The following is a 23,259-nucleotide window of genomic DNA, read 5'->3' on the forward strand; positions in this document are numbered from 1 at the left end:
ACTAAATGAGGTCTTGGGGATGGGTCAGGGAAGATACAAGTTCTATAAAAAGTTGCAAGGAAGAAGTGATGAAAATGAAAATTCTCTAATGCACAGGAATTGATCAAAGGTTTTATGGAAATATCATTCAGCTGACAGGAAATTCAGCCATGTATGCCAGATATAACCAGACATATCTGCTGTATCTATTAAGAGAACACAAGATTTGCTTGGTTTTTCTCATTTACAAATTTATAAAGTTAAGAATTCTAATGATATTTCTAACATAGAGCAATATTAAAACTAGCTGATGCCATTTCAGGAATAAATTAAAAAAAAAAAAGGAAAAAAAAAAAATATGAACCAAAGCATGGTGCTATCAGGAAGTCATTGTCTTCATGACATTTTGACAACATTCATTTTATTAGAATCACACAATAAAATGATGGAATAGTTTTCTCTTACAGTCTGTCTTTTCTTTCCTTGTTTGTTATAAATATATTAAGTACCAAAAAAATGCTGCTGAAGAGCTTTTAAATTCACCCTACAGTTAGTATCTATTCTTCAGTTACAGTTAGTATCTATTTAGTTTACAGTTAGTATCTATTCTGATTTATTATGTGAAGACATTAATTGCCATTATCCAGGCTTGTTGTATCACAACTCATGGCAAATACTCGAGTGCATATTGTTACAGACAAGAGTTGGAAGTTTCAACTACAGCAAATTGCAAGTAGACTTGAGTAAATGGAGGCAATGAAGACAAAGACCAAAGTTATTTTTCTTGCAATCCATCATTAATTAAAACAAAAAAAGAAATCTGCCCTATCTGATGACTAAACACACCATTTTCTGGCTCTTCTTACTTTTTCTTTTAAACATGTAGTATAGAAACTATTCTTATTTATGCAGCCATCTCATGACCACGTATCACTTGCCCATTTTGCTTTAATGAGGGACTTACTGGTTTTATGTCCCTGTGCAGGAATCCCACAGAATGAATGCTTTCAATGGACTCCAAAATCTGCTTCCCAAGCCGCAGAGTGGTGCTGATGGTGAACGTTCCTCGAGACTGACTCCGGCGCAGGTCTGCCAAGTTCCGACCCTGATCAGAGGAGAAGGATGTTCTCATTAAAAAATACTAATACCAACATCCACAGCATAAAGTCTTCCTTATTAAAAAAGTCGTCCAACATTAAATTTAGAATCTACTTTCAAAAATATGAATCTCAGTATTTTTCTGCTCCTAAACAACATGGATCAAGCTAATCCCCCTCAGAAGACAACTACACACTCTATTAGTTAATGTTGTATCTCCATGACACCCAAAAAAAGGACACTGAGAAGATGCTCACAAAGAGCATTACACTCACTACACTTTTTTACACTCATCTAGAAGTCCATAATTTATTTCATTATGGAGTATATCATAGATGACTCAACCAAGCTAATGAAAAGTATTCTGTACAGGAAATGCACCCCCCACAACATCACAGAACTGATGGTCTGTCAAATTAACAGACAACTAACACTATGAGCTAGAACACACTTCTTTTTCCAGTAGTCATATTCACCAAGATGATAAAGGACAATAATCCCATAACTTTAAGTGCTTATCACACACTTTACCCCTTTTCACACGAACAAGTCTTTCAGCAAAGTGAATTACATGTTTTCTTTTATTTGTAAAAGCTATTTTCTCACCCAAAATGCATTGACTAATGTATTATATTTTAGACTAGCTTCAAGAGAAGACTTCCAAGGAATATGAATTATCACAGTTCACTCTTTCAATAGTCAGGTCTTTCTGAGGATGCAAACTTTCTGAGAAAATTATGGAAAGGATATCCAAGGATAAAGATATAAGGACATGCTCAGTTTAGGTTTGCTCAGGACTATGCATTCATGACCTTTGGGATTTTTAATTTGTCATCCTCTAAAATTTTATGGGTATTTCCATATATGCTTGGCTAATATACCAAAACACACAAGTAAACTTTGAGCTCTGTTGGATACACTGACCTGCAACTGCATGACCACATAGTTAAATCTGTCATTCCTTCCACATCCAATGAACCTACAGACATGATCTTTTCCTGAGAGAAAAAGAAGCAAATTAGCCAATAATAATGAAACTCTGTGATTTATTCTTTTAAATACCTAGCAAATTACTGGAAGAGATAGCTGTATTTCTTCAGGTATCTTTAATGAACTATGCCCCTCACAGTTCAACAGCTGTAAAAACAAGGTGAGTTCTACCCCCAGTTAAAAAAAGTGTCTCCCATAAAACATGAAGCCATATCACAGCTATCACTCTTAGATAAGAAAATATGCACGGCAACATGCCTGAACATTCACAAATTTGAGGTATTTTGGATTGGGAAAAGGTTCTTCTCTTAGAAAAGGTAGTGGCTTATTACAGGCAATATTCTTAGCCACCATTTCTCTTTTGCTATAAGCTGCTGCTTATAGAAAAGCTACTACAGAAGAATTATAGTAGTTAAAAAAAAATAAATCACAGTTTGGTTTAAGCCAATTTTCTTTAAAGTCTACTCCTGTTCTAGGAGTCAACTGTCGAGGACAAGATGCCTGGTCAAAAATAACCTTCTTCCTACCCTGCAGTTGTAGGTTAAAGCATAAGATTCCCCAGGTTGACTGAAAAAAGGGTGAGCCAAGACTGCAGCAGGACAACAGAAGGGGAATGCACCTCACTGTTATTTCCACATCTGTGGTAATCGACTTGGACAGAACCTGGGAGCCCCTGTGACCCCACTCTAAGACAGATCAGGGAACTGTAGGGCTTAAGTCCCTAGGGCCATTTACCTTCCTTTCTAACAACACAGAAGCTACAGCCAAGAAAAGGCCAAAGGTCCCAGTTGGCTGCTAAAGCTGTATAAAATTTGTGTCATGTAGGATTTCTTTCATGAATTTCTTTACCCTTACCAGAATGTCATAAGTAGAAGAAAGAAATGATAGGAAAAAAGCAATTTAAACATTGGGAAAAAAAAAAAAAAAAGAAATTGCTGCTTTTCAAAGCCTAATTACTGCTAGCTACAGATCTGGGGAGGACTTTTAGTTACTGCTGCACTCATAGCTCCATTAAAACCCCAAAATGTGGCCCTACAGCTTTTCAATATTCTCACTTCACTTGACAGAAAAGTGGCTGCCTGTTTATTGCTTCCAAAGGAAGCTCCTTGCCACACATAACTAAAACACATAGGCCTATTTAAATAATGAAAATGGTACAGGATTCATCAAAATAATTTATTTTAAAAGAAATCTCTACAAGTTCTGCAAATATGTCAGTGCCTAGCTGTACGTATCACTGCTTTTCCTCCTTTTTTCCCTTCCACCCATTTAAGTAAGACAGGCAATATTACAGACAGTATAATTTTATGAAGAACAAGGATTTGCAGCAAATTTGTCAAGACATAATTTTGTATATTCATTGCTGCAGTTTCCAGTTAATGAAGTCTCATCTCAAATATTTATGATTCATTTTACAGCCACTGTGTGTATGCTGAAGGAACATCTTCAGAGAAACATAGATTTAATCTGAAAAATTCAGTAATTGTCCGAAACTCAGTTTGGTCAGAGAAATCCCATTTTAACTGGAGCAGCACCTCCAGTTGGGTGGTAAGTTCTGTGGAAACTAACTTTTGTAAAAATCTGAGGAAAGGAGAACGGACAGACAGAAGTAGGGCTTGTACACCTTTTTCAAATAAATCAGCCACCAGAATCATCTCCCAGGGAAGTGGTGGAGTTCCCAACCTCGGACACCTAGGGTTCCCCTGGACTGGGTGCTGGACCATCTTAGCTAGACTGTGCTTTTCCCAAGAAAGGTTGGACCAGATGATCCTTAAGGTCCCTTCCAACCTGGTATTCTATGTTTCTATGAAATAGGATGACCCTCCACCGCTGCAGTGTGGCTACATGCACCTACTGCACCTTTGCAGACACCTTCAGTTCCTTCTCTCAGGGAGAAAATAGTATTTTCTCTTTTCTCACACCTGTGAGCCACTTGGCTGGGGAGCAAGGGGAGAAGTAGGTGGTAACAGGCTGCAGTGAACAACTATGCCCTTGAAAAGCTTCCTAGGGAGGGCAGGGAGCCTACACACTATCCCCAGGCTGCAGTGTATCACTGCTGCCAGTTTTTCAGCCCACACCAGACACAACCCATCACTAAATTACCCTCGAGAGCTGTAAATGAGTGAGGGAGAAGTCTGTAAGGTTGTGTGAGACAGAAACCAACTGAGTGAGTCTCACTCTCACTGAGTGAGATGTGATAAATCTGTCTTCTCCAATCTGACTGTGGGAACAGATGGCCCAACAACACGATTAAACAAAACAACCATCTGTTGCACCAGATTTCTTTTTAAAACAACAACAAAAAAACCAACAAAACCAGATCTGAAAGAGTTAAACAGTATTCAGACAACAATAATTAGGAGATGGCATCATCGGTGGTGGAAAAACAAAAGCCAAAGATACATCTGATGACTAAGCTGCAATAAGTGGCTGTATCAGTGAACATACTCCTACATAATTACGAGAGAAGCCATTCCACTACGCACATATTTAAGCATGTTTTGCTAGATCAGGGTCTAAAAAGAGCTTCTCTGAAGTTCTTCATTATTCACTGTACTGCATACCTACAAAGTTATGGCTCCTTTCAACCTTGCAATGAATGACCGCAGTGTTTTAATTTTCAAAATTTCTGAAAGCAAAAATAATAAAAAATAGTACATCCCTGCACTTCCCCCAGCAGGTATGTGCGTTTCAGTTTCACAGTTTCTGTGAAATAAGAGTCTAATTCAGAAACACTCAAAAGCATATTTATAACCTTGAGAATGTGCCTACCTCTAGTATAGACTGGAAGAGCTTGTTTTCTGGATTGAGACCTATTATACTTGTTCATTTCATTCTTTCCTAAAAGCCTGTTTCTTAATCATTTTCCCAGATATTGTACATGACAATAAATATTAAAAAAAAAAAATAAAAAAAAAATAAAACCAAAACACCAAACAGATCCACACATCAAGAGAAATCTGAATGACACTGTCAGCTCACTGTCTCTCATTACATTCTATTCATAGATTAAACATTCCAAATATTTGGAAGAAAAAAGATTTTCAAGACAATTACTTTACTTCCTCTGATTTATGTCCATGGTAACTAGAACACCTTGAAAGTAAGAGAACATAAGCCCTTTGAGAAAAGGATAGTAATTATATACATACATATATATACATACACATCTTTGCCAAAAAGGGACAGTAGCACAAGATAAAAGTTGGTCTCAGAGGATAATGCTATTAGAAGGTTGTTGCAAAAATATCCCAAGAAAACTGTTTACAATTTTTTTTCCACTATACTGTGGAACTTGCACAGCAATGACTAGAGGTCACCTCTAGTGTTACTATCATGGAATCATCAACATCTTCTTCTTTTACGAGAATAGTAAGAGATAAAAATTAAGGAATAATACTTAGATTGTTTTCTCATAAGGAAGGTTGTCAAAAGAGCTCCTTCCAAAGATCTCATACAAAATCAGGGTTTCAATTATGTAAGAATTTCTATTTATTTATTTTTCTATTAAGAAATAATATTGAGAAAGTAAATAACTGAAAGATCTTTATTTGGATTATATATTATTTGAATTGTTTGCCTCAGCGGATCTGCTGTTCAGATGTTTCACTGTTCTGTTCTTTCCATCTAGACAACCATTCCCCAAGATTCAGTAGAATCAGAGACTCTTGCAGGAAGACCTGGATTGTTAAAAGCATTATAGTCCCAAAGGAAGACTGATAAGAAAATGATAACTTCTGTAAGGCTCCATGGTAATCAATCACAAATCAAATTTTTATTATTTCAGCAAATGTTTTTGTTCTCTCAAAAATATTTCATAAGGTAAAAAAGTTTTTACTAAGAAAAATAGCATTTTCATAACATGTTAACTCGAACTTTACTACACTGAAATTTGCAGTAGAAAGCTATAAAGTACTTCAGTTATACAGTCATCTATAAAGCTATGTTTTACAGATACATTGGCATTGTAGCACTACCAAACTACAATATTTTATTTCAGTTATTGCTATTCTCATTATTTCAGCTGCTTCACCTATACCATTTTAAAGATTCTGTTTTTTTTAAAAAATAAGATCAAGTTCATGTATGCAAAAAAAAAAACAAATTGAAAAAACTAATTTTGAGCACTTAAAACCCAAAAGTTAGAGAGTGTTTGTGTCTTCAAAACTCACTATCTTTAAGACAATTTATTTCAAGAAACCTGACAAATGGTTTCTAAATTTAGGATGGGTTATACTGAAATTTACTATTCACCTCTGGACTACAAACTCTAAAATCCAAAGAAAACTAATATGCAATACCTGAATCTCCTTTATAACACTAGATGACTTTGTGAAATTCTTTAAAAGGACATAAACATAGGAACACTCTGTTACCACTGTAACATGTGACATATTGCCCTCTTAAATCTATAGAGACTGTCAATGTCTGATGCAATATGACCTTTACAGCAGATTAGGAAGCACCATATGTTCATGCAGATTTTGTTTTATTCAAACTAAGAGTTTGAAAAAATTTGGCTGCTTAGGGGGAATCTTCCAGATTCAAAATAAATTTTTTAAAGGAAAAAAATCATCCTTTAAACTTGCTTTTTCTCATCTTACTTTGTGACAAGTGATGAAGAGAAGCCATTGCATAATTCTCTACATTGACATATCAAAGTATTTAAAAGCACTTCAAAAGTGACTGTTCAAAGATGTGATTCTGAATGGTCAAGGATCTGAACCCTAAAAGGGTATTTTTTTTCTACAAGTTATGGTATTTTGAAGTTGGTTTTTTTGTTTGTGTGAGGGGGTTTTTTTCTATTACATTTCCCATTTCAACAACAGAATTATTCCTGGCAATACTTGCAAAGGCAAACAAATACAGATATTTTTATCCTGGATGCTATGTGAAGGACTTGCAAATATTCAATGCAACATAGTACAGAAAAAAGAGACCATCTCAGAAGTGAAAAAAAAAAAAAAAAATAAAAAGGAGCTAAAGGAGCAGATACAGATCCAGAATAAACTACAGCTGAACACCGGTTTTGCAACAATTCAATATTTTTTGTTCTTCTTATGTCATCCTCTTTCAAAGAAAAGGTTCATTGGAGCAAAACTTCCAGAAAATGAAAGAGTTTCCATTCTACTTTGAATAATCATTTAGCTATAACCTGCAGAATATGGGAAGCAGTTCTTCAAATTATGACTAAATAGAGATTAGAATGATTCCTTAAGAATACAGATCAACATTCTCCTTCTGGCATATCCAAGGTACAGGCCTACCTTGCAATTTCTTCAGCACAGCTACTTCCATTTTCAGCACTTGCTTTGGCTGCTGAGCTGACTCGACCTTCAGAGCAACATTCTCCCGAGTCAGCAAATCCAGCGCGTCGTAAATTTCTCCAAATCCTCCGCCTCCTATTTTCCTCAACTACATAGGGAAAAAAACACAAAGAACAACAACAGATTTAAAAGAGGGGAGGAAAAAAAAAAGAATGGAAATGAAACAGTGCTTCTTTGTACTGCCTGCCATACTGTAAACACTGTTGTATTACTAATAGGTTTTAAAAGAACATAATCGTTTCCTTCAGGAGGTAACAGAGCTACTGAATGATCTCCAAAGGTATGGTTAACCATAGTGTGGGGGAGAATCCTAGGAAAAGAGGGCAATACACCTGATCTCTATCTGCACTACACCTCTGGTATTTAATACAATAGAAGAGTGTGGTTGCATTCCCAGCATGAATCCAACCAAAGTCCGCGTGCTGAATAAAGTATTTCCTCAAATAGTCACATACTACCCAGAGACCTTCAAACATAAATGCACAGTGACATTTTTAAAATATGCCATCTTTTTTTTTTTTTTAATTTTATTTTTTCCAGAAATATGCACACTGAATACTAAAAGTATAAAAGTGCTTGGTCTTGGTGCAAAGACCTGGGATTTGCTATCATATGCAATGACTTACAGCTAAATAATAAATAAGGACAGCTAAATTATAAATGATAAGAAATGGCTGAGATTATCTTTGAATACATATTTTTAAATGTTACACACATTTACTTATGCATCACCAATATTATTCTTATTACCAGACATACTGAAGAAACTTGCACCACTGAAATTTCATCTGTGTTAGGAAGAGGTAGAAAGAATACTCCTGGAATATTAGTTTGCACTACATTCAGAGCAAATATTAATAGTTGGGTTTTCACCCTGCTTTAAACATTCACAGGGAAAAAAGACTTGTCTGGTTTTCAGTATCAAAAATATCAATGTTATTTCACATAATGCTTTCATACAGTGATCTACCAACTCTAAACCTGATGAAAGAGAAAAGGAAACAAAAAGCAATTACCCCAAGAAACACCCAGTATTGTATTTTTACTGTATTTTACCTTGAAAGAACCGACATGGTTTTCTAAATGTCATTTGAAAATATGCAGTTGCTAAGGTTATATGACTATACTGTATTAAATGTCATCTGAACATTCTGGGGATCTAGAGATCAGCAATATGCTGGCCTATCTTCAGATTCTGAAAATAAATCTAATGTCTCCTAATCCAAATCATCAGTAGGGAAAGCAATTTTTAAAATAGGCTGGGCCCCTAAGAATAAGGAAGAATGTAACGTATTGTTTACTTCCAATTTTCAAGTCATATTGCATGAAGATTTTATTCTGTATGATTACAATACTCAGTATTAAATCATGCACTCTTTGTCTTGAAGGTCTTTTACCATCTCAAGCAACTGCTATTCCAATATTCTTAAGATGAGGAAAATACAGCCCAAGAGAGGCCACATCACCTACATTACTCACTTCTGGCCAATTCATTGTCCATTTTCAAATAAGTGTGTATGACAGAGCTCACCAGATTTTCAGACCTACAGAACTAACCCACCTATATCTGCTTCTAGTGCAAAATCTCTTGACTGCAAATTCACACCTTCTTTTCTGTTTGACCAGCACAGGAGCCATTAGCAGTTGCCACCTCCTCTCCTCGACTTTCTCTGAAGCAGCACAACATGTGTAGTACCAACACAGCCTTAAAGCTTCTTTAACTCTTTAACCTACACATTTTAAGAACCTAACAAGTTCAAGTTCAGAGCATCAGAAATCCTGAGTAAGAATTTCAGACATGACTTGTTTAGGGCACTAATCAGATAAGGTTAACTCTGAAATAAGGACAAACCATGGGAAATAGAAAGCTTTCAATTCCAATGAAATACTCAGCATAACTTGGTTACATCCAGATGTATTTAATATATGCAGTTAGTTAGTCCTCACAGACAGGAAAGAGATCTGTCATCTATATATTGGGAAAAATAGTAAGTTTTAACAGATTTAAGTTTGGGTGGGTTTTTTTTAATTAAAAAAAAAAACCCTTCTATGTGTAGCTATGTATATCTCTCAAGATGTAGTTTTGTGACTAATTTGGCCATTTTAAATTTGCACTTTTCTGTTCCACCTCTAAGTCTGGTGGTGAGTTATCCTGGCTGATTTCTGAGTTATAGCCAATGATCTGACTGTTGTTTTTGGTATAAATACATCCATTTTCAGCACAGCCCAAGCACAACAGGGACAGTGAGGATGCATGGTGGAAAAGGCGAGAGGAGAAAAGGAATGAGGCGACACATCCATCCTTACCCCTACACAAACTCAGAGCAGTTTATGATACAACCTCATTTTCCAGCTTTGAGAAAAGGCCAAATGTAGAAAGGCTGTCTCTGAAAGGAGTTTTTCCTGTCTGTATGCTTAAAAAATATTTCAAATGAACAAACAAAAACACCAAACCAAACACACCACCACACTACTACAATAAACAGATCAATTTCTATCCTCAGATAAAGCACACCAGAATCATTAACATACATCCAATAATGACATCAGTCAATTATTCCAGGCACAAATGAACCTCTCTTGGATTGTAGGGAAAACAAATCTTTTCCAAACCCTTTGTCACTGGGTCACACACCACACTCAGCAATGAGCCTGTTGTTCTCCTTGGTCTTCTTTTTGCTGCCAGTGTCCCTTTATAAGCCTTTCTCATTGCTTTTCACATCCCTCACCAGCTTCAAGGATCAGGATCATGTTGCCCTCATTTACATGTCCACCACGTTCTCCCATTTTGTCCATTAGTTTCAAGCTTCTCTTTTCTGCATTCAGCATCTCACATCTCAAACTCATTCTCCCCACTAAAGCACAGTTTCCAACACAGTTTATCTTGGAACCTCTGCTCACAATGAATACTGAAAAGTGTTCTTAAACCTACCCAAAACCAATTATCCTTGCAATCAAGTCTTTCCAGGTCAGAATTGTAAGAAATATTTTGAAGGCAAAAAAGAGGAGTGAGAAAAGGCATCAACAGAGGATAAAATCAAATGCTAATAGATACAGAGATCAGTAGACAGGGAGGGTTTCACCAAGAAAAAAGTATATTGTAGAGAACAATGAAGTCTCCCTTGAGCCTCCTTCAGGCTTAACAACCCCAGTTCCCTCAGATGCTCCTCATAAGACTTCTGCTCTGGGCCCTTCACCAGCTTCATTGCTCTTCTCTGGACCTGCTTCAAACCTCACTGTCTTTCTTGTAGTGAGATGCCCAAAACTGAACACAGTACTCAAGGTGTGGCCTCACCAGTGCTCAGTACCAGGGCGCAATCACTTCCCTAGTCCTGCTGGCTACACTAGTGCTGGTACAAGCCAGTGCTGGTACAAGCCCTTTCTGCCAAGCCACTTGTTCCCAAGCCTGTAGCATTGCCTGGGGTGGTTGTGGCCCAAGTGCAGGACCCAGCACTTGGCCTTGTTGAAGCTCAGTTAGCCTTGGCCCATCAATCCAGCCTGTCCAGGTCCCTCTGAAGAGCCTCCTGATCCTCAAGCAGATCAGTACTTCCAGCCAAATCGTTGTCATCTGCAGACTTGCTGAGGGTGAACTCTACCCCCTCATCCAGAACCTTAATAATGATAATAAACAGAACAGGCCCCAGTACTAACCCTTGGAGAACACCATTTGTGACCAGCTGCCAACTGGATTTAGCTCCATTCCCCAGCACTGTTTGGGCCTGGCCATCCAGCCAGTGTTTTACCCAGCAGAGCATAAGCCCATCTAAGCCATGAGCAGCCACTTTCTCCATGAGAATGCTGTGAGAAACAGTGTCAAAGGCTTTACTGAAGTCCAGGTAGACAACATCCACAGCCTTTCCCTCATCCAGGAGAAGTACTACTGATAATTAGGGACAGTACTCACTGTCACCAAAACTTGAAAGTCCACTGGTTTATACCACCTCGAATTTTTAAGTACTCTACTGCTTCAAGAACACCCACAAAAAACTTCAATACCTCATAACATAACAGAAGAGTATTAATTATATTAATAAATATGTGTCAAGCACTAAGGATTTCTACAATTTGCATGCTATTTTGTTCCACTGGCAGACTGTCCTATGAAATCCTGAACTCAGAAATAAGTATATTGCCTTAGATGCCATCAAGAGAACCTTAATGTCTGCTACAGAAATTAAGAAATTAAAGTTACCCACATACAATATTTGGTCATCTACCTGTATGTTTTCCAAATCAAGTAATACAAGTTAAAAAGTATAATCACATGAGATGAACAACAGCCTACTCTCAAAATTTTCCAAAAGACACTCATCTGATATCATTCCTCATTACACAGACAGAAAATTGAGAGTGCCAGAGCCCTGGAACAGGCTGCTCAGAGAGGTTGTGGAGTCTCCTTCTCTGGAGAATTTCAAAACCCATCTCAACACATTCCTGTGCAACCTGCTCTAGGTGACCCTGCTTTGGCAGGGGGGTTGGACTAGATGATGCCCAGAGATCCCCTTCAATCCCTACTATTTTGTGAAAATAAACCTGAAGAAAACAGGACTAGTGTTGCACATATCAGTCAACTCAGTTTTGTGGAAAGTGATACATTAGTATACTGTTAGCTATCTATAATGCTATTCTACTCTGTTTGCTCTGACTCAAGACATGTTTTCAGTTTTTACTTCAAAGCAATACTGAGATGCAATATAAGAAGGTATTTTACAAATAATTATGCTCCAAAGGTAGCTCTTTAGGTTCTACTTACACAATAGGAAACACAAAGGTTTCCTACACAAAAGTAGTATTGGTTTCCTGCATTCTTAAATAAAGGATAGGGCACAAGATACTTGAAAATTATTTTCCCTAAATGAATTTGAAATTAATGATGAGTATGTATTTTCTGTGTTCAGTCTCACAGTTTTAAATAAAGTATTGAAGTATGGGAGTAATACAAAGCAAAAAATTGTGGGAAAAAAAATTGGTGATTTTGTATCCATTCACAGCCTACTACCCACATAGAGAGACTCAAAATGTTCTATTATAAAGTGGCTTTTTTTTTTTCTGGGATTTTTTTTTCATCTCAAAAAAAATCCACAAGCAAAAACAAAATTTAAAGTGAGCAAGGGAATAGAGAAGGAGCTATGGGAACTCAGGCTGTTTTTCCCAGCAAGAATACTTTCAAATGCATACTATTTCCCTCTAGATGTAAACCAAGGATATGAACACCAAAAGGGAACAGAGCTATTTATGGTGAAACCAATACTGGCACACAATCAAATAGATTTATTCCTGCCTGATTTACATCCATGCTACAATATATAACAAAAATAACTTCTAATTGGAGGAGCAGAAAGATCCTGAAAAATCTTCCTATAAGAAGCAACAAATCTCACAATCTGATTAGTTTCAAGAGGGTGCCCAACTGATTTCCAAAACAAATTGACATAACCACTGGCTGACTGGATTCAACATATTAAAAGGACTCTTCCAGTTGTGCTCTAAACAGGCACTAACTCAAGATTTTAAAAGCTTCCCTAGGTCTTTACTAGAAAACAAAAAAAAAAAAACACAACCTCTTAAACCTGTATAACTTCTTTAAGTAGAATGAGAGAAACAAGCAGATTTAAAGTCCTTTTATCATTTCATGTGTTAAGCAAAATACATCTCACAAGAATTTTGACACATTTCAAAGTGCAAACCACCTCTTGTTTTAAAAAACACGTATTAATGAAGAAAAAAAATTGCAGGAAGGGATACTCACCACTTTCCATCTTTCTTTGACCAAGATTCCCACACTGAGGATATCAGGCTGCTCCCCTCCTCCACTCATTGCAACCTCCTGAGGCAATGGAGCTGCTATGCAAAGTCTATGTCAGCAGAAACCATCCAGACCCCAGCAGTGGCTTCCATTTAACCAGTGACTGCAGACACAAGCAGAACATAGGAACTCAGTGATTACCAGAATAACAGGAAATACAGAAAGAGTTGTGTTTCTCACCTAAGACCTTAACCAGTCTTTGTATCCCACAGTGACTTAGCTTGGAAATCTAGTCAAACGATTTCCAGCACAGAAAGAAATTCAAGTACATTCTTCCTTATTTTTCGAATGTGCCCTCTCTCAAACCTCCAAGCCCGACCTCAAAATAGCACTAATAAATATAGACATTTTCAGAGTTATATTCTGCAGGCAGTTTCAAATTGCTGTAAATCATGATTACATTTACATTTAAATTTCATAACAAGAACTTTGAAAATCTAATTAACAATTTCCTAAATAATTGGTTAAGTAATTAATAGTAATATATAATAATAAGCTTAAAGCAACATTAACCAAAAATTTACAACATTGAAAACAGATACTTAAATCAAAATTGTAATTTAGTTTACTGTGCTGCATACTGCCTACTCCACATTTTATAATGTGTCTCACGTAGCTGGGATTACTTATGATTAAGTATGTCTAAACTACAATTTTTTTTGGTTTATGTCAGGGTACAAATAGCTAAAGGGAAAAAACTTGTCTTGGGTAACTCTATCCATTTTTTTTTTTAATTTTCTGGCTTTAGGCAATCATCTCTAAATTGAATTTTATATAGCAATATATAAATTTGTCTTTTGGAGATTAACCCATCCATAACAGCTCCCATCAGCAACTGCTACAACCAATTAAACACTTATTTCAATTGTTTGAAGCTTTTCTAGAATTGTGCTTGTTTTAATTATACCAGTGTAACTCTTTGTACAAACTCTCTTATCCAATGATAAGACTCTTCAAAAGTGTATTTGATGTAGGTTTATTTCTGTGACTTCCAAAACAGCATAAAGTGAAAGCGAGAAATGCTTTTCTCCCTGAATCAACACAAATGGTATGTGCAAAACTGGTACAACCATTCTGATTTAAATTAACAGCATGCCCTTCCATGCAGATAAATACCAAGCTTGCTACTAAGGCTGAATTATGCTTTTTTACAACACAACCTGCTGTTTAAACAACCCAGCTTCTAAGATACACATTTATTTGACACGACAATAACTGTGGGTTTTTTTCATGTTCTTTTGTATTTATTTTTTTTATTTTCTTTATGCCTTTCTTGCTTCAATGGTAAATCCTGACATTTAAGCCAACTCCAAATAAAACAGACCCCTCTGGAGAAAAATTGATCTGGTATAGTTGAAGATATATACAGTTATATCAAATTAGAGTAGATTACATCCCTGCAAAACAGTGTTCATTCAGAATATGTAGCCTGAATTGGTTTACATCAAACAAATGAAGGGACACCACATGAAGATTGCATATCCTGAGTAACAGCATCCACTCTCTCATGCCATCGAGTTGAACTAAACAATTCAAATTCTACCAGTGCTGGTAAATTCTCCCTGCAGATAGGGTCAAAATTCTAAAGGGAATTATAGCCATGTCTGTGAACACCCTTAACATTACAAACCACTGACCATAATTACTGGCCTTTCTAATAGGACTATCGTAACACAGTCAGGAACCGAGTCAAAGAGAAAATGAAATAGCACTAATGAAGGGAAAAGGGTCTGTTTCCAAAATCACATGCTTACAGCACGTACAGTGATTTTCCAATTTGCTCAAATCTTTTCTTCCCCTTCCACCACCACACCATTACATCAAAGTAAGTGATGATCTTCCCTAAGTAATGTGGTTACTCCTACATTGTGGATAAATATCTTTATATTCCTTACCTAATAACAGAAAACATGTAGTCTGGTAGGTACAATTTAGGTTATGATTGCCTTCTCCAAATTCTGTTTGGTTTTTTTTGGTGGGGGGGAAGGACATATATTTAAAAGACTTTTGGACAGATATAAACATGGATTCTTTGGAGATGGTGCTCATGACGAAACTGAAACATCTCTGAAGTTTGAAGGACTTGAATTCACATTCTTTGGCCCATTCTAAATTCTACACCTGAAAAAAAGACTCAGAGAAGGACACAGTCCCATTTCTATTACTGAAATAACAGCCATGTGTTGCTTTCAGCCTCCCATGCTGTTAATTAAAGAAAGCTCCAGCATGATTTGTATCCCACTGAAGCAGAGGAGTAGTTAATGACACAGAGGTAAGGTGCAAGCTTTGCCTTACTCACTCTACACATGAATCCTTTGGCAGTTCAGTTTTACAGGTGGCAGTACAGTTATCTTCTGCACAACAAACACTTCTTTATAATTCTCCTAAAAAAAGTAACAACCATTTTAATTGCAATATATATAATAAAATTCTACATTCACTAACTCATCAGTTTCCTTATCAGACCAGTTTTTCAGATCAAAGGAAACATGTCAGACAACAGAATTATCACAATTAAAGGCTATTAGCCCTCTGTCAAATTTATTTCCAGGTGACAGGTCATGGAACACCTAGGACAGCACAATGAGTACTGACTTTGTTCCATGACAGAAGCCTTTGCCTGGGATCTGATCACAGGATAATATAAGAACAAGTAAAGGAGGGTTAATGCTCATATGCAAAATTTAATATTGTCCAAACAACATCCATTATTTAAAACTCTTCTATTCGCTTAACTGCTTTTAACTATGTAACACCACCCCCAGAAAAGACTTCTTTAATTTACCCCAGCCAGGTATACTAAAAGATTATATGCTATTAGAAAATAACTGCAAAATTTCCAGGGAAAAAAAAAGTCAACTCTGTAAAAGCTGATTCTAGCTCAGCACGCAAAGACAATCTTTCTTTGTAAATTGAACACATGTAATTCTTTAGAGGTGGCCCTAAACTGAAGCCAATTTCTACCTATCAGCCTTTGTGGATGTTTTAATCCAGACCTAAGGTTGAGAAAAATGCACAGACAATTTTGGCTGAATGGAGGTACTGTAAGTTTCAGGAAAACACAAGGACAGAATATTACTCTGTTCCAGAGTAAAGGAAAAAATACATGTCCAGTTGCCTCCCCTGGGCAATGCTATCAACCTTTTGCTATGAGCAACTCCCTACGCTTATTAGGGGCTCCATCTGCCTGCCTTCAGTTCATTTAAGAAACCAGTAAATTAACTGTAATCCACCAAAGTTGCTTCCCACTTCTGTACTTGCTATTTTTGAGCAGAAGAACTTAAAGGAACAAAGAAAAATTGAACAAGTCAGCAAAAAGAGAAAATCAGGGCAGAAAACATTCAAAAGTCCTAATTCCATCATATTTATGGTCAAGTCCACTTTCTTTAGGTAAGAAGTATGCTATAATGGTAAATCCTAAGGCCAGAAATGTTTTAAGTGTACCTATTTAAACACCCAAACTAGAAAGCCATCCTACACTTACAACCTGAATATTTGCTAGATATATTCAACAGAGGCTGGAGTCTGAAAATCATCATTCAGCAAATCAGTGAGAAAGCTAAATTTAAGACCTTGACCTAAATTTCCAACTGTATTGGTTGTGAAGAAAACCCTTTAAAAAATTCAACACATAAGCTATGCCATTTTAGGTTATCCTATCTCAAGCTCTTGGGTGCCAAAATACTCATCACCACTTGCAGATTCCAGGTGTGAAGAGCTCCCAACTGCCTTGTGTGCTATTGCCAGAGTCTAGATTTCCTTCTGGCAACTTCTGCACTTTGAGCTATGTTGTTATTATACAAGGGGCAATATTTTCTCAGTTTGAAGACCGAGTTAAAATGTAATATCTAGATTCAAGATAACGGTCTTATTTTAAGAACACCTATTTCAAGCTACTACACTATTTCCAGTCTGCAAGAGAATTCATCACCAAAATGTTACAAAAAAAAAAAAACAAGGAAGGCAAAGTTTACAGAAGGATTATATTCTTTTACCAGACCAACTGATACAGGTGGCAAAATCCTACACATTTTAGGCACACAAACCCCCCTTCAAGTCCAACACAGAACAAGAAACTTTTTTAAAAAATTAAATTGAACTTGAAAGCAATAGCACTTCATTAAATCTCTTTGTTAGACCAACTGAGATAAAAGGTACTCGATACTTTGCCCTAAAGAAAGGGAAGCACCTGGGTATGTGCATGACAGGGAGAGACTGTAGGGTTGTGGCTTCTAGGGGAAACCCAGCATGCCATTTATTACCTATAGAAAATCAGAAATTTTTGGTCAGGGAGAATGACTCATGAAACAAAACCTCCATTTAATCCATTATATTTTTGCCATGTTATTTTTCAGGCGAATGAGTTCATTTCCTAATCTGATCTGCCACACAACTGCACAAAGACTTAGGTCGGAACAAGAGGGAGAATGGGCGTTAGCTGTGGGGGAGGAGGCAAGGCTGGACTACTGTGGTGCTCCCAACCCAAACCAGTTGCTGAGCTCCAACCTCAGGTGCAGAGCCTTCAGTACTGATGAAGAAACTCAACCTTTTGGGGAGGTTAACCTCATTCCAAATATCACTGTATTATTCTCAAGTTTTTTCCACAACTCAGAGCGAGTTCCAAATCAAACAGGAGCTTGTGAAAACTTATTATATTCATCACTTCAAAATTAACTTAAAAACCCTAGAAGTGTAATTTGTTAAAAAAAAAAAAAAAAGTGTATTTCTGTATGCTAGATCCACTATAACTGTTGTGACATTTACAACAAACCTACAGGGAATGAGCAGTGGGGTTTTTTTCTCTTATAAAATTTTGTTTTACCTGTCATAAAAGTCTTCTTCAAAGAAACTAGTTATCTGATTGCTTACATGAAGTGAAAAATACTTTTAAACATGCAAACGGAAAGTTAGTTCTGCAATTACCCAAATTATACAGCGTTACAACAATTAATTTTCAAGAACCTTGCAAAATTTTCATTACAGGTGAGTTAAGAGATAGTGTGGTTTTGAACACTGACACAAAAGACAGCTTGAACTGAAGCAATTAAGATATTTTAAATAGTGACGTAGTAATGAAATACCAAACTATTTACAGCCTGGATTTATCAGCAAAATAAAAATCTTTGTTTCCAGTTTTTTGAAATGCTGGAATAGTCAGTTATCTTCTTAGGATACACTTAAAATATTAATAGATTACCATCGACACTGCTAACTTTATATGCCAAGGAATAACAAATTGTTCCTTTAAAACACTCCAAACTATTGCCCTTTCTGCTACCTTTATCTATTTCTATTACTTTATAAATCGGGTTTCTCAGTAAGGAAAAGCATAAACACTCACCCTAGGCAGACAACACACAACTACAGAAGGCCAGAATGACCAGATAGAGATGAGATGACCAGAGAGATGACACATGAACAGCATAATACTATCTGCACCACGAGTGTTCAAATGATCAAGCAGGAGTTGATCCTTTGAACCTGCCAGTTGATCCTTGACCACCTGCCAGGGGTGGGCACAGCCCAGAAGACTGCACAGCCTGCCTGGTGCCCAGGCTGCAGCACCATGCATGGAGCAACCTGGGCCTCACTAACAAAAGCTGAGAACTCCCTTGCTATGTCAGTTGACAAAGCACATCACAGGGCCATGGTGAGTAAGGCCTGCCAGTTTGCTAAGCAGAACAGGAGAAAAGGAGAGCAACAATCTACTTTTAATCGGTAACATCTAATCTCTTTGCATCCTTATCTTGAGGGCACGTAACTAAATCTGTAGCAGAACTGCTATAAAGAGCAGGTGCTGGCCATGCACACAGAGGTGTCCATCTCCTTAAATACCTGAAAACAGCAGCTCTCCTATTTGCCAAGGTGAGACATGAGATCAGTAACTGCTACACCAAGCAAGATAACTCCAAAAGAACCTAGCTGGCCAGAAGATGAAATCTGAGTGAGTCTACGCAGTACAGGAGGTCTACCCAACTCTGGCAGGCTTTGGCCTCCTCAACAAGGGGGATAAGGAGCCATCCTGCCACCCCATGCAGCAACCCCTGAAAGAGCCAAGGAGGAAAGACACACCAAGACATTATAGTTCATGCAGGAGAGAGAGACCTCAGTGCATTCAAGGATAACTGTACTTTCCAGCAGGAGCTCAATACCACTAGAGAAGTCAGGCACAAAGAAGATGAAAAACCACAGAGCCTTTGTGCTGACCCTCATGCCAAGACCAACTTGGCACTGATGTCAAGGTCCCTAGCACCAGCAGGTAGAAGACAGTCATGTTAAGTGGGCCCTTATGAACTGCCAGATGACATGAGAGGTGAGAAATGCCTTGGTGCTTGGTTAAGCTGCAGGAAGGTGACATTAAGGCAGCTAAAATACACCTACAACCAACTATTCCTTTATCTTCCATTTGAGCTGGCTTCAGAGGGCTCACAGGGTCTCTGTTCTTCACAAGATATTCCACAATGATCACACAGGCTCAGGCAATGTTGACTCTAGAAGCACAATCCACTAAAACAAAGGAGATGGGCAGCTCACCTAGGACTGGTTGCCTAGTCTGCCCCTACAAAACATTTGTGCTGGGCGTTCCCATGGTACTGGGTTTAGACTCAACAACACGACTCAGCCAGAGCATGCACTTGCCTTGAAGGCAGCTTCAAGCAACAGTGACAGAAACTTGAGCTCCTAGTCGGAGGTCCTTCAAGGTTTGAAATGGGAGACAGGTATTGAAAAACAGAAATGGAACTTTGGCAAAGGCATTTAAAGTTGGGACAAAGCCAAAAATATCAACTTAATTTGCAGCAGAAAAAAAATAGGTTAGACAGTAGAAGAGTAGAGAGCATGGACAACTAATCATAAGAGCAGACAGGCTGCATTAGATCAAAGATGCACCTAGCCCACTCTCCTGTCTCTGACTGTTGCCAGCAGCAGACATGCAGGGAAGAATACAAGAACACAGACACCACATAATCACACTTTCCCAGAACATTTTCTGAGGATATAGTGAGCTGGGACACAAAAAACTTTCTGAGTCAAAGATGGTGTTTATGATCTCTGAATTCATCAGATCTTTTCTGAACCCATGATAGCTTTTAGCATCCATACCACTCTACTGTAGGTAAATCATAACTCAGCTCCATGCTGTGGGAAGAGCACATCTTTCTTTTTGATTTGGCTTCTGTAGTTACATTTGAGGTTCACTAACCCTTGTACTGGAAGGCAGAGTTTACCACTGCTCCCTGTGCACCTCAGTCCCACACTGGGAATACACAACTACCATATGCCCCCCCATTCACCTCTTCAGCTGTTCAATCTTTCACTGATTCCACCACCATCTCTGTGCTTTTTCCAGTTCTACTACATCCCCTCTGAGCTGTGGAGATCAGAACTGTTATTAGGCAGTGACCTGCTCTTTTCAGAGAACCTGCAAGACCCCATTCCAGAGAAGTACCCTCACCACTGTGTAAATGTTTAAATTATTTTTCCCTGCATGAATTGCTTCATGGTAATTTTCATTTATCATTGCCTCAGAGTTGCAAGGTCTTTCTCCAGCTCTTCGCCATCTGTCTTCATCTTTACTAATTTTAATACCTTTCTGTCACCAGATTTTGTCATTTCAGTATGTGCATCTTCTCTAGACCATCTGTGAATATGTGCTACAGGACAGAAAGCTATATTTTTTAAGCTGATGAGCTATCATTTATCAAGTTCAATATTTACATTTTTAATTCAGGTTCCATTAAAAATACATTTTTGCACAAATTATTCACATATAGAAAACCTGACTCATGATCTTCCATCTGGATCATTAATGCCCCTGCTTTCAATTTGGAATGGATTCCTTGGATATCTAAACACAATCCTTCTTTAAAAGATCATTATTCATCATGTGACATAATTCATGGTCACATTTTTTAGAGACATCTCCTGACCGTATCACCCATTTCTGCTTTATTTTGGACTTGCAAACCAAGCAGTCTGACACAGAACGAGTAAGAAGCAAAACATAAAATATCAACTAAGACTTGAAAAAGGTCAAAAGAAAGCCAGCATGAATAACATCAGGGTAAGAAAATTTCTAAGTAGAAAACAGCAAATTATATAAAAAAAAAATTATGGCAAGTTCAAGAGCACAACAGGGACACAGCAAAATAGAGTGAGGAAGAAAAATAAAATATATTAAAACTAACAATAAATCATTCTTCAGACAATGGGAATATAAAGCTTGCCAGAGAACATTTAGGGACAATAAATGGTCAGGGTGTAAAAGGTGTATTCAAAGAAGGTTAAAACTGCAAGAGAGAAGCATGATGATTCTTTGTATCTGTGATGATAGTAAAAAAAAAAAAAAAAAAAGAAAAAAAGCAGAAAGAAACAATTCTTTTTGAAACATCAGAAAACTTGCCTTAAATTGAAGTGACTGAAGAACATGGAATAACTAAAATTAAATTAACAATAATGTCACCAGTGTCAGATGATAACTAGCTAAGTTTAAGAGAAACTTAAGAATTACACAGCTAATCTGTTTATGATGGGATATAACCTCTCATTTATACTTGCACTGGCAAATAAGGATTGGAGTATGTCAAATATATTGCCAATATTTATAAAGGGTTACACAGGACATCCAATAAGCTTCAGGCCTGGAAATCCAATATTTGTACCCAGAAAATTAATAGAAACCTGTCATAATGAATAGAATTACTGAACACTTGAATAAAAGTGATATACATGAAAGATAACATGGTTTTGATAAAATAAAGTGTCACCTTCCAAATCTCAGACTTCTTAAAAGAAATAGACAGCCATGTGGGTAAGAATGAACCAAACAAATTCTGTTTGAATTCCCAAGAAGTATTTGGCAAAGTCTTTTTAAAGAAGCTAAACAGATATGTCAGAAAAGGATATGCCTTTACACACAAAAATAAAAGGTAGGAAACAGAGGACTAAACAGCCATTCCACAGGGTGGAAAGAGGCCACAAGCAGAGCTCTGCAAGGAGCAGGATATGATCTGTGCAGCTCAAGGAAAACAGGGCAACAATTAAGGTAACAGAAGTTGGCTGACACTAAGATGTGACTTGGTTTCCAAAAAGCAGAAATAAAGAAAAGATGAGGGACAACTGTGAGGAACTACTGGGTGACTTTATGGTACTGAATAACCAGGCAATAAAATGCTAGTTGAGGTTCTGTGTAGCTAAATGCAAAATTATGTGTCAGAAAAAGAATCCTAATTTCCCATTAAAAATATGAGAAACTATTATCAAGAATAAGAACTTGGTATTGTGATATACAGTTACAAAAGATGGCAACTCAATTCTAAAAACCAGTCAAAAAAGAGAAATGCTAGGAATTCAGACAAAGCAGGTGAGAGCATGAAGATCATGTATATGCCCACAGTTCACTAACACCTTGAGTACTGTATGCAATTCAAGCCCTTCCTATCTCAAAACCAAAAAATAGTTTCAGAAAATGGAAGAAGATAATCAGATATACAAATTAATTTCCACATGAAGTAATGAATGACAATTTTTTGAGACAGTAAGTAGAGAGTGGTATTTGACAGAGCTCCAAAGCCATTAGGGGCAAGGAAAGGTTGGCTAGGAACCAACTAGTCATGGTCTCATTCAATGAAGGAACTAAAAACCATCAAGAGGTCAGCAGGAGCCAGGCTCAGAACAAACTGACGAGAAAGGAGTTCCTCACGACCTCCTGCTGCAGCTGACCTGCACAGCTTCTTGCCAGTGGACACCATGAAGGGTAACAGTTCACAATGGTTCAAGAGGGCACTGGACAACTACATAGAAAACTATTATGGGTTACTGAAAATACATATTAAGCATATTCAGCTCAGGAAGTCCTTTAGTAGAAAATGGAAAGAGGAAGAGGCTATCATGGATATTTTCTCTGTTCTTGCACTTCTCCTTAGTGACCATCCACTTGCAACCACTGTTGAGTACAGACCTTTAGTCTGCTCCAGAATTTTCAATTCATACATTATGTTCAAGAAGATGGGAGAGAGGGCAGAGAAATTCTGCTCCCTGTAGCATTATAAATTCAAACGA

The 23,259-nt window shown here is 37.3% G+C and overlaps 1 protein-coding gene across 1 annotated transcript in view; it reads right to left on the reverse strand.

Annotated features, from left to right (window-relative positions):
* TTBK2 (tau tubulin kinase 2) overlaps nt 1-13,212 on the reverse strand; it is a gene marked incomplete at its 3' end in the record, with an annotated part of 44,580 nt that extends 31,368 nt beyond the window's left edge. Inside the window, exons 1-4 of the mRNA XM_008947119.1 lie at nt 13,144-13,212; nt 7,335-7,482; nt 2,002-2,075; nt 944-1,084 (exon numbers count right to left, since the gene is read on the reverse strand). Of these exons, the coding sequence (XP_008945367.1) occupies nt 944-1,084; nt 2,002-2,075; nt 7,335-7,482; nt 13,144-13,212 (432 nt within the window). The remainder of the gene's footprint in view (nt 1-943; nt 1,085-2,001; nt 2,076-7,334; nt 7,483-13,143) is intronic.
* Nucleotides 13,213-23,259: the final 10,047 nt, after the last annotated feature.

This window comes from Merops nubicus, unplaced genomic scaffold (genome assembly GCF_000691845.1).
Source record: "Merops nubicus isolate BGI_N331 unplaced genomic scaffold, ASM69184v1 scaffold5029, whole genome shotgun sequence".
In the NCBI taxonomy this organism is placed as follows: domain Eukaryota; kingdom Metazoa; phylum Chordata; class Aves; order Coraciiformes; family Meropidae; genus Merops; species Merops nubicus.